General features: G+C 34.4%; 1 protein-coding gene and 1 pseudogene across 1 annotated transcript; both read left to right on the top strand.

The window, feature by feature from the left end:
- Positions 1–310: 310 nt before the first annotated feature.
- LOC131351416 (zinc finger protein 239-like) lies at positions 311–2098 on the top strand. The gene has a single exon (XM_058386862.1). It carries the CDS (start codon positions 389–391, stop codon positions 1319–1321), a length of 933 nt encoding a protein of 310 aa, XP_058242845.1. The 5' UTR covers positions 311–388; the 3' UTR covers positions 1322–2098.
- A 1291-nt stretch (positions 2099–3389) lies between these two features.
- Positions 3390–13027, top strand: LOC131351421 (zinc finger protein 239-like; annotated as a pseudogene).
- The last annotated feature ends 441 nt before the right edge of the window (positions 13028–13468 follow it).

Genomic DNA, 13468 nt, shown 5'->3' with positions numbered 1-13468 from the left:
AAAGTAATTATATATTGCGTAGTATTACATAGTAAAGTTAGATTAGACCTATCGAGCCACTAAATAGCCAGAAACCATGCTGCACATAAATAACCAGACATAACCTTGAAACTCTTCTCCATGACTCTTGTAGGGAGATCTATTGTTGAAGGAGCTGTATGTTTACCTGCTGCTTCTATATAGCAACTCAACCCTTCAGCATGTTTTTGCCTTGTTAATGACTTGCCTCTTTTCATTTTCTATTTCTGTTACTGCTGAATAAAGCACATGATGCTTGTTTAGCACCTAATAATCTAAGATTGATGTTTTGTTTACTGTTCTCTTACAGTGAAACGTCATTGTCTGGCTGTTTTCACACTAGAAATCAAAACAGAGGGATTTGTGCAGAATGGACAAGGACAGAATTCACTACTGCTCACAGTGTGGGAAGAGTTTTGCCAGACTGAGAAATCTCAAACAACACATGCGCATTCACACAGGAGAGAAACCATTTTGCTGTTCACAATGTGGAAAGAGTTTTGCCAAGCCAAGTATTCTCAAACAACACATGCACATTGACATAGGAGTGCAGCCTCATTGCTGCTCACACTGTGGAAAGAGTTTTAGGGAAAAAATTCATGTAAAACTTCATGAACGCATTCACACAGGAGAGAAGCCATATCACTGCTCAGACTGTGGGAAGAGTTTTACACAATCAAAAACATTAAAAATTCACCAACGCATTCACACAGGAGAGAAGCCATATCGTTGCTCACAATGTGGGAAGAGTTTTCCAGAATCAAAAACATTAAAAATTCACCAGTGCATTCACACAGGTGAAAAGCCATATCAATGCTCACACTGTGAGAAGAGTTTTAAATGTTTAAAGGATTTAAAAACTCACCAGCTCATTCACATAGGAGAGAAGCCCTATTACTGTTCATATTGTGGAAAGTGTTTTACACAATCAAAAACATTAAAAATTCACCAACGCATTCACACAGGAGAGAAGCCATATTGTTGCTCGCACTGTGGAAAGAATTTTGCACAGTCGCATCATTTAAAAAGCCACCAGCTCATTCACACTGAAGATAAGCAACATAAGTGCTCACACTGTGGGAAGAGTTTTAAATATTTAAAGGTTTTAAAAATTCACCAGCGCATTCCCACAGGAGAGAAGCCGTATCACTGCTCACACTGTGGGAAGAGTTTTACACTATCTAGTGCTTTAAAAATTCACCAACGCTTCCACACAGGAGTGAAACCATATTACTGTACACACTATGGGAAGACTTTTACTTGTTCTGGTGATTTTGAAAAAGCACCAGCTTATTTACAATAGGGAGAAATGTATTGCTGATCACAGATTTAAGTAAGTACATTCACGCAAAATAAAGTATGTTTTAAAAGGCATCAGAACAGTTATAGAAAAGAAGAACTCATACTATATACACACAGTATATATATTTTTTTATTCATGCGCTGAATCTGCAATGATGATTGTAAAGACTTTCCACTGCCTGATAAGGAGTAGGAAGACATGATAGACTTATAAGATTTAGTGAATCAAATTTTATTGTCTGCTATGTTTACTGTGTACTGTTTTAAATAACGTATTCACTTGCCCAGAAAAGTTTACTTAAGTACAAATTTAAAATTTGTATTTTACACTAATAATTTTTTCTTTAAAAAACCCTTCTATGTTACAGCATAGCAGGTAATCTTGTATTAATCTTGGGTAAATATAATATTCATAGCTGTAAGTGGCAAGGAAAAATTCCCTCCTTCACCTTGTTTATGTGTAACCTAGTTAAATACTTCCAGTCCTTAAAATGTATAGATAAGATGAGTAGAATGGCTAGAAAAATATACTCACAATTCTAAATCCCTGCTTTTTTAATGTCTCTTTATATTTGTGCATGTATATGCATATATACATTAATGTTCCAAAGTTTGGGATCACTTTCAAATTTCAGCTTGATTTCAGCTAGGGAGGAAGACTCCATCAGCCAATCCATCTTGTGGGAGATGCTCCAGGAAGCATGGGGTGAAATCTCATCAGATTACAACCCCTGGCAAAAAGTATGGAATCACCACTCATGGAAGATATTCATTCAATTGTTTAATTGTGTAGAAAACAAAAACAATCACAGACACAAAACTATTTTCATTTAACCTCCTGGCTTTATGAAACACTTACAAAAATAAAAAAGAAAGAAAATTGTGGTCAATTGCAACTGTTTTTACAGATCAAACAGATGAAAGAAATATGGAATCACTCAATTCTGAGGAAAATATTATGGAATCACCAAACAAAAACACCACTAGTACTTTGCTGCACCACCTCTGGCTTTTATAACAGCTTGAATTCTCTGAGGCATGGATTTAACTATCAACAAACAGTATTCTTCATCAATCCTGAATTGATAGCTAGAATGCCCAGGCTGTAATTGCTGCAAAAGTTGTTTTTTTATGCAAAGTTTGAAGAAAACATTCATCATTTCCATCAAAATCATTATTTCTAACTCTGACATGTGCATGTATTGGTGAGATTAACAGTTTTGTTTCATTTTTTGTGAACTGTTGACAATATTTCTCCTAAATTCAAAATATAAGTATTGTTATTTAGAGTGTATATTTAAAGGAAATGACAACACATCAAAATAACCCAACATGGCTAAATAACTTTTAGAAATCAGTATTTGGTGGAATAACCCTGATTTGTATGCGTTTTGGCTCCATGATCTCCACCAGTTTTTCACATTGCTGCTGACAATATTTCTCCTAAATTCAAAATATAACTATTGTTATTTAGAGTGAATATTTAAAGGAAATGACAACACATCAAAATAACCCAAGATCACGCAGTATTTGCAGAGCTTTGATAACTCAAATAAACAAAGTGCAAATAATTTGTAAACAAATTGTGTTAATGCTTTGGCTAAGTAACATTTAGAAATCAGTATTTGGTGGAATAACCCCGTTGTGTGTGCGTTTTGGCTCCATGCTCTCCAACAGTTTATCACATTGCTGTTGGGTAACTTTATACCACTCTTTTTGCAAAAAAGCAAACACCTCAGCTTTGCTTGATGGTTTGTGACCATCCATCTTCCTCTTGATGACATTCCAGAGGTTTTCAATAGGGTTCAAATCTGGAGATTGGGCAGTGGTCTCATTTTTTTCCAGAGCTGTATATATACATATCGTTGTTCCCGAGTCATATGAAAGATTCGTTCAAAATGAACATGAAGAAATAGTTGACTTGACAGAAGTGTAACGAAATACCCTTACGTGTACGTGTGGACTAGGCCTAAGTTTCCCGCACAGAACCGATAGGATGTTGCGCATGCGCAGTAAATATAAAATACGATTCGTTCCTTTTGTATTTACCGCGCATGCACGACATCCTGTCGGTTCTGTGCGGGAAACTTAGTTGTTGTTCCCGAGTCATATGAAGGATTGGTTCAAAATGAACATGAACAAATGGTTGATTTGACGGAAGTGTAACGAAATACGCTTTCAATCGTCCTCTAATGCTTCAGGGAGCTCGCTTTGCGATTTGAGGATATCTGCATGTTGTCTGCGTTTTACTCTTAGGAGCTTGATTTGGACAACGAGGAGCAAGCAGCAGTGGAATTGTTTGAAGAGCTCCTGGAGGTGATTACACACACTGTTACTAAGCTTATCTTAGATTAGAAGAGAAAAGAAACATCTACTTTACTAATTTAACTCTGTGCAGTAATGTGTAAGTTTAAATAAGCTACGTTTATTTATATGAATCATTAACAGCTGATTATTTAACACCGACATTACAGAAAAGAGATAGAAATTCCACTTTTTGGCCACTAGTAATAAAAAGCATGGACAAAGAATTGAAAAAGTCTCTGACTGGGACTGCTTCTCTAAAACACCAAGCTTTACTTTTAAAATCTTATTGACATTTAATGAAAAGTAGTGAAAGCTTCAAAGAAATTCATTCACAGTTGTTGAATTTAGAGAGCTTAAATCTTACTCCTAAAATAAAAGCTGTTCAAAAATCATTGAATCATTGGATTACACGTGATTTATCCTTATTGGGTCAAATCTTATTGTCTAAAACAGAAGGTTCATCGAAGCTTATTTATCTGTCATTCCCTTTATACTTCATCAAAAGTAATCAAATCATTTAACTCCATGATATTTAAACTATTATGGAAGAATAAAACTCATTACCTGCACAAATCTTAATTGTTGAATTTAGAAATATGTCTCATTTTAGTTCCAGATATGCTGGTAAGTTTTAGGTTCAATTTGTGCAGCAATATTTTTTATTTTCGGTAAATGTTACAGTATTTTCTCTGTTTTATTTCTGCCATAAACATGTTACTACTAACTCTTACTAGTTTGTCCTCTTATAATCCTATGACATTTTTGTATTAATCTTATATATTTAAATATAATGGAATAATCATGCTCTCCATACCCTGATATGGAACAATCCATCAAGTCACTTTGCATATTTTTAATTGGTTCTAGATGTTCACCTACCACACCCTAGATACAGATGATGAGTTGCTAATAGTTGGCTAATTGCTGTGAAATGGCCTGTTGTTGAACTGTGTTTTTTCCTTAGGTGTACTTAAAAGAGACACTGGTGTACTCACTGAGGATTCTGCTTTGAGATTACTGGGATTTAAAAAAAAATCATTTCAACTTGGTAAGTATACTTTCTATAAATAAGTAATGCATTAGACTTTAAATGAATACAAAATTTGAATTGACAATGTTTTCTTTGTTTGATGAAAAAGACATGCACAACTAATTTATTGAATATACGCTACCCAGCCAACATTGCAAGGTTTATGGGCTTGAAACATGGGTCCTAGATGGGTTTGTCTGCGGGTTCCACATGGGCCCAATCTAAATTAGCCCATATGAATCCCACGTATATTCTGACTGGGGCAAATGTGGGGCCCAACTGGGCAACCTACATGAGGCCCATATTGGTCCCACTTTGTGAAGCCCATGTGTTATATACAAGGGCCCATTATAGGTTTATCAGTGGGTACTGGACTGGCCCCACATGGGGGGTTGTGTGTGTGTTTTGAGGCATCTCACATGGACAGTATAATTATTTATATTCAAACAGTTTTGTGCTTAACTCATTTTTAATTTACCTGTTTTTACATTCTGGTGCTATCCCAAACATATTTTTTTATTAAGTGATAAAAGCTACATTAGGATTTTACTTTGGTACATGTCTAAATGTACGAGCCTATAAAGAAAAAACATGAAAACGGTGAAATTTTAAAAATCAGAAATCAAAATGCTGTAAAGGTTCTGTATATCAAATACTTTATCATCTTTATTATCTGATACATTCAATCAAAATTTTTAGGCGTTTGTAAACTGTTGAACATCATTAACAGTAAAACTCAAGGGTAATACTCTAACAGTATCTGGTCTTATGTAACCAATGGTACATAACATTTGGGGGAAAAAAATAAACAGTCAAAAGGTTAGTGATATTTTTCCAAAAATGAAAATTCTGTCATCATCTCACCTGCATGTCGCTCCAAACCCATAAGAAGTTAATTTATTTTCAGAACACAAATGAAGACATTTTTAATGAAATCTGAGATTTCAGTCCTTCTGTTAAATCTATTTCCCCAAAACTTGGACACTTCAAAAAAAAAAATCATCAAAAGGTTGTAAAATAAATTCATATGAATCAAGAAGTTTAATCACAGTCCTCTGAAAAGACATGATCGCTTTATCTGATAGATTTAATTAAGGTTTTATTCACATATTAATGCTAAACAACTAATATAAACAGAATCAAGCATGTTTGTGCTTCTATTTACCAAAACTGAATGTTGTAAACATTGTTGGCTGATCGATGTTTATATGTGAATAAAAGCCTAAATTAGATCTGTTCATCATATAAAGTCATAATGACTTTTCATATTTTGATTTATTTCTGATCTCTTTACAAATATTCTGAAGCATCAGAATTTGGGGGAAGTAAACTTTCAACAGAGGGACATAAATTTTGCAGATATCATTAAAAAAATCTTAATTTGTGATCCAAAGATGAACGAAAGTCTTCGGGGTTTGGAAAGACATGAGGGTGAGTCAGTGATGACAGAATGTTCATTTTTGGGTGAACTGCCCCTTTTTAGAAACATCAGTGCTCTTTTAATTGAACTACACTAAAAATGTAGAAGTACAAAATAAATAAAGAAATAAATAAACCTGTTGAACATTACAGTATCAAAACATTTGGACTCAAACAACTCATCACACTCCTGGAGAATGTCTTCTCTCCTGCTGTGCTCTAATGGCCCTCTTTCCACCCCTGTCTCTTGCCCCAGTGAACCATTTGGAGAGCCTTTTCTGCATCTTCAGTCATTGTGTTCTTTTTCAGTCCACCTGTAAAATCAAATGCACATTAACATCTGAAATGTCCAGCTGCATACTTTGGTAACACTTTATTTTTGGTGTCCCTGTTACAGTATCATTGTACATTCAAGTACTCAGTGATATTAATTATGAAAATCTACTTACAGGGTAAAAGGTCAGTCTCACACACTAACTTAAACACATATACATTGTGTGTGTGGAAAAAATCTGGCGAGTCGCTGCCCTGTTATGAGCAGGACAGAGCTGACCACCGGGAATTCTCCTAGTTGACCTAATGACCACTCCTGGCCTGGTCTCAGAACTGTTTCAAATTCACCGTAAATGACCTCGCCTCTCAAAGCAGCACTTTACTTTTCTAGATGCCTGATCGGATACCTCAGAATTCACAATTATGCTAATTATTTGAAATTGGCGCTCCATTCGTTATTCATCAGCAGCTGGCTGTACGGTAAAGTCAAATTTACCTCGGGTGAAAAAATGGCGGCTAAACTTACACAGCCACAAAATGCACAAGGAAAGCATAAAATAAACACAAATGTGTTCAAAGTCAGGAAACAAAAACCTCTACACATTACTATCAACACATATAACCATATTTTAATCCTCACACACACTTAAGTGATTATAACTGTTTTACGCTTCTCTCCAACCCCCCACAGAAAAGTTATTAACATTAGTTTAGTGGTTAAGTCATTTTAAAGATCATTTAAACTGTCAAAACAAAGTTCCCGATGCTTGAGACCACAGATAATAAAGATATCTTTAGAAAATATGCATTTACCTGCTTATTTCGCTCCACGTCCTTCAGCCGCCTTCAACAGATGAAGTGATCTCCCTCCCGCCTGTCAGTCACTGTGTTTGGAAGAAACTGTATCCTTATGCCATGGTGAGATTTCCTCTACTTCGAATATTTAAAATCTTCACAGTTGTCATTTTAAATTTCCGCTTATTTTCAACTAAGATCACATGATACATGATATTATTATATAATGTTATAAGAAGAAATTTGTAAGGAAACATTCAAAGCAGTAGGACTACTTTGTCAAGCGGAAGGTGTTGTCAGTTAGTGAGTAGGTCTTATTGAACAGGTAGGTCCAGTGAGACCCATTTAAATGCCTTCCTTTCCGATTTCCCCTCATTCCCAGTTAAATACATTTTGATACATGCACAGGCAAGTGAACACTGTAATGCTGAACATTCAAACAAAGAAACAAAATAAACTAAAATAATTTAAATATACAATGGAACACAATGGAAAATAATACATTTTAATTTAAAAAGTAGCTATATCAAAAATCTGATATTCATTGTTTTAAAGTGATTAGTAACCACATTTAATTATTTCAAAACGATTAAAGGTATAAAGATGTATTTTAGGTGTGAAATAATTTTGCCCACTTAGATCCTACATGGGACCCACATAAATTGTGCATTTTCAGCCCATGCCCACTTGGAGCCCATGCCCCCTGGATACAGCCCATATGGGGCCCACATATACATGTTGGCTGGGTATATTTCCTAAAGTTTTGGGACACCCCTCCAAATCCTTGAATTCAGTTGTGAAAGGAACTCTTAATGCTTCACCATACCAAGACATTTTGGACAAATTCATGCTCCTAGCTTTGTGGGAACAGTTTGGGGATGACCCCTTCCTGTTCCAACATCAAGATGGATGAACATGGATGAGCAAGTTTGGTGTGGAGGAACTTGACTGGCCTGCTGAGTCCTGACCCGATAGAACACCTTTGGGATGAATTTGAGTGGAGACTGCTGAAGCATTAAAAGTTCCTTTTACTGTAACTAAGGGGCCAAGCCCAACCGCTGAAAAACAACACGTGAATTCAGTGATTTCAGTGAAACTTTTGGCAATATAGTGTATCAAATATAAAAAAAAAGAATATTTTAATGAATAAAATGGGCTGTCTTCAAATGATAATAGCATTGTGCAAATATGTGTTGTGTATTGGGTTTACTGGTTTCTCCTTTTTTAATCCTGCTCCATTTCATAAATTATGAAACAGCAATGTATCAGAATTTGTGTAAGTCTTATACATGTAGAGGGGTTATTCTCATGAAACCATTGAAACACCACGGCATGATTGGTGCGACCACCATTGATTTTAAATATAAAATGTGTAATTTAGTAATATAAAAAAGCTTCAGAATAAAGACAATACTGTTCTCTACCTTGCACAATGTGTAATTTCAACATGAGAATGAATTATTTTTCTATTTTACTGCTGAAATTCTCATTATCGCAACGCGTCCGGCTGTGCCTGAATTAGGGCTGGGGAAGTTAACGTGTTATTATCGTGTAAGACTGCTGCGGCGCTCACAGGAAGCGGAAAAGAAATAGAACTAAAATTTACTACTTTATTACTATTAAAATTTTTAATCACAAGTTAACTCGTGACAATCATGCGATTAATCGCGATTAAATATTTTAATCGATTGACAGCCCTAGTCTGAATGTGTTATGGTTTAATTTAAACAAATTAACAAAAAAATTAGAAAAAAAGGGATGTTCTACTAGATTATTCTAGATGACAGAAAATTTTTACTGAATATTCATGTATAATAATAATGAAAAAAAGTAGCAAAATGATGTGTCCATGCCTGATGTTCTCATCCTCTGCAACACTTTTTGAGGACTGTTTAAACACTAAATAAAGCTTGATTATGAGTGATGGAGCACATGGGACAGTTACTTCAAGATGGTGACCAGGTAAGATCATCTTTTCATATCTCTCCAGTTAAATGTTAAATATTCTACTGTCAGAATGGTAACACGACGATTATCATTACCGAAACAGGACGTTTTCTACATATCGAAAATTTTTAGAGTTACAATTTTTTTATGAAAATGTACTTTGGTCTAAAGGTCTAATTATATGCATTGAGAAAAAATTAGTAAAACCATCATGGCTTCTCTATTGTTAGCAAAACATCCTGAGGCACCTCATCCTCTGCAACACCATTCTCATACACCGCAACCATTTAAGGCCAGTTGCGGTAAAGAGAACTTTAAATATCTCTTATGAATTTAATATTAATTTCAAATTTCCTAAATGTTGATATTTTGCTTTATGATTTGTTTGATTGTAGACAGTCAGCAAGTGAGGAAAAAAAAGCTTTAGCAAAGGCCAGGGTCATAAAGTTCAGGGAAAAATTCTACAGAAACCCAGAACTGCTGGTTAGGTTTGGAGATGTTACAGCAGGTGTAATTAGCAAAAAACACCCTACACTGTTAGGAAATGTGCATGAGAGTATACACACACACAGTAAGCATCAAGTCTATACTATATGATGATGTGTGTATATATAAAATGTTTTTTCCCATGTTATGAGACTAATTTAATGTAATGCTTTCTTTCCCCTTCCAGGAATCAAAAACAAAAAGGCAAATTAAAGAAAACTGAAGAGCTGACTAAGAAGGAATATGAAAAGAAAAAAAGACAGTGGTCATTTTTTTTAGTTTTTTAGTGGTAAAATGGTTCATGTTTTTTTAGGCACACGTTGAAATGTTGCTCTGTTTATTCCTGTTTTAATGTTTTTCTTATTTTTTTTTTTATTTTTGGCTTTTGTATTTTTGAAGCACTACACAATAAAACTGTTTTGAACTTGAATGCATGATTGTGCAAATATCTGTTTCTTTCTGCATTATCTCAGACTAGTATACAAGTCTCAGTATAAATCTCAGATTAGTATACTTATCATTACCGAAATAATTAACCTCATTACCGAAACCTATATATCATTACCGAAACAGATGATTATTAGATGTTAATTTAATTAATAGAAATATAGTACTTTGATTTTAAATGCATTTGCAGAATCTTAATTATGTTCTTTCAGGTTTGTCACAATATTTTTAAAAAATGTCAGATTTTCTTCAAAATATTTTTAAAAAATGGTTGTAAATTGTGGACGGTGTTGCGGTAATGAGAGAAATCAGACAAAAATTTAAAAAACTGTTAAATATTATTTCAGAACTTCAAGTAACTGTGCATGACTATTAATAATCCATTTTTAAAACTGTGAAAATGTATTTGCTTTTCTGACAGTGCTGATGTTTTCAGTGTTTCAGTAATGAGATTTTTTTATTTTTTTTTAGGACTTATTTTGGAAATTATGTTCAAAAAGGTGTTGAATGGTAAGTAAAAGTTTTTAAATTAATGTTCACAAATACTCCAGACTTTGTTCGTAATGTCTGGAAAAAAAACAAGTTAATTTAAGTATATTTTAAAAATTTCATGATTCATGTTTTGAAAATTTTAAATTTCATTATGTTTGAAATTTTTAAAATGAAGATTTTGCGAGAATCACCCAGAGTTACATATTAGATTCTCAATTTTTTGCTCTCCATACCCTGATATGGGAACACTCGTCCCAGTTACATTGCATATCTTTAATTGACCTGATGGTTATAGATGTTTACCTGCCACACCCCAGACTCAGATGATGGGGTGGTAATAGTTGGCTAATGGCTGTAAAATGGCCAATTGTTGAACTGTCTCATTGTCTTCAGGTGTATGTAAAGGAGACACTCTGCCATTTTAGTTGAGGTCCCCACACAGGAGATTGCTATAAAATTACAAGGATTTCAACTTAGTAAGTTTTTTCATTCATTTTTCAAACATATTTGAATTCAGATACACACTGTGTATTACTATGACTTTGCATTCAACAATTATTTTTTATTTGATAAAAGTAGATGAATAAAATGTGCATAACTAATTTATTGTATTATAAATTTCAGTATATTCTCATGAATTAAATGGTCTATTTTCAAATTATAATTACATATGCCTGATTCCATGTAATACTTTTCAAATAAAATAACTGTTTAATGATAAAATAATAAAAAATGGATGTTTTTTACATTCAGTAAAATTTTAAGTATTATATTTGCAACAGTAGTCTTGATGCAGAAGGCAGATTGTGATATTTTTAGTTTGGCAGCATACATTCAGTTTTTGGATTGTATTGTTATTAGAAAAACTAATTATATATTGCATAGTATTGCTACAAGAAACAAAGTTAGATTAGACCTATTGAGCCACTAAATAGCCAGAAACCATGCTACACATAAATAACCAGACATAACCTTGAAACTCTTCATGACTCTTGTAGGGAGCTCTGTTGTTGAAGGAGCTGTATGTTGACCTGCTGCTTCTATATAGCAACTCATCCGTTCAGCATGTTTTTGCCTTGTTAATGACTTGCCTCTTTTTGTTTTCTGTTACTGATGAGTAAAGCACATGATGCTTGTTTAGCACCTAATATAAGATTGATGTTTTGTTTACTGTTCTCTTACAGAGTGAAACGTCATTGTCTGGCTGTTTTCACACTAGAAATCAACACAGAGGGATTTGTGCAGAATGGGCAAGGGTTCAATTCACTACTGCTCACAGTGTGGGAAGAGTTTTGCCAAGCCAAGTATTCTCAAACAACACATGCGCATTCACACGGGAGAGAAACCATTTTGCTGTTCACAATGTGGAAAGAGTTTTTCCAAGCCAAGTATTCTCAAACAACACATGCACATTCACACAGGAGTGAAGCCTCATTGCTGCTCACACTGTGGAAAGAGTTTTAGGAACAAAAGTAATGCAAAACTTCATGAACACATTCACACAGGAGAGAAGCCGTATCATTGCTCACACTGTGGGAAAAGTTTCACACAGTCAGGTGCTTTAAAAATTCACCAGAGCATTCACACAGGACAGAAGCCATATCCCTGCTCACACTGTGGGAAGAGTTTTAGACATTCAAGCACTTTAAAAATTCATGAACGCATTCACACAGGAGAGAAGCCATATTACTGCTCACACTGTGGAAAGAATTATGCTTATTCACATCATTTAAAAAGCCACCAGCTCATTCACACTGAAGATAAGCAGCATAAGTGCTCAGACTGTGGGAAGAATTTTAAATGTTTAAAGGTTTTAAAAACTCACCAGCGCATTCACACAGGAGAGAAGCCATATCAGTGCTCACACTGTGGGAAGAGTTTTACACAATCAATTGGATTAAAAATTCACCAACGCATTCACAGAGGAGAGAAGCCATATCAATGCTCACATTGTGGGAATAGTTTTACACAATTAAGTGCTTTAAAAATTCACCACGCTTGCACACAGGAGTGAAACCATATTACTGTGCACACTGTGGGAAGACTTTTACCTGTTCAAGTGGTTTGAAAAAGCACCAGCTTATTTACAGTAAGGAGAAATGTATTGGTGATCACAATGTGTGAAGTGTTGTACAGATTTACGTAAGTACATTCACACAAAATAAAGTACCTTTTAAAAGGCATCAGAAGATTTATAGAAAGGAGAACTCATACTATATACACACAGTATATATATTTTTTTTTATTCATGCGCTGAATCTGCAATGATTTCCACTGCCTGATAAGGAGTAGAAAGACATGATAAGGGAAGACTTAGACTTAGTGAATCAAATTTTATTGTCTGCCATGTTTACTGTATACAACTCTGAGGTATGTAGGTATGAATTCACTATTCAGTATGTTCAGTCTGTGCAGGTTGGTTCATTATAGACTCCAGTCTAAGCTCTGTGCAGCCAAAACCTAGACTGGGCTGTAACAGTTTACCATTGTGAAAGTGTTCTTCTGGCTATGAATGTGATTAAAATAAACTTTACATTATTGACTGTAATGTTTTCTATATAATTATATATCTTAATTTTCAATTTCCTCTCTATGATTCAAGCAAATGCCTCCATCTCTGCTAAGCTTGCACCCAAAATTTTGGGTATGTATTTACACTAACTTATTAGTTGGTGGTCCGTAAGTGCTGCGTCTTATGCTGAATAGCTTTCCTCCTAAAATCATGTTCATAAAATGTGAGTTTTGGAATACCAACCAAACCATGAAGCAGAATTATTAGTATTTATTAAAAAAAGCATTATGTGGTTCTATAAATGACTATGAATTATTTTACACTAAATTGAGATCAGCACTCGAAACCAGCCACATACCTAGATTTTATTATGGGCACTTTGAGCACTTAAAGAATTTAATGCCACTATGGACCAAAGAGAAGAATGGCAGCTGAAATCA

The sequence above is a fragment of the Hemibagrus wyckioides genome, linkage group LG03 (genome assembly GCF_019097595.1).
Source record: "Hemibagrus wyckioides isolate EC202008001 linkage group LG03, SWU_Hwy_1.0, whole genome shotgun sequence".
Classification (NCBI taxonomy): Eukaryota; Metazoa; Chordata; class Actinopteri; order Siluriformes; family Bagridae; genus Hemibagrus; species Hemibagrus wyckioides.
Note: the sequence above shows the minus strand (reverse complement) of the source record. Positions and strands in the feature narration are given on the sequence as shown.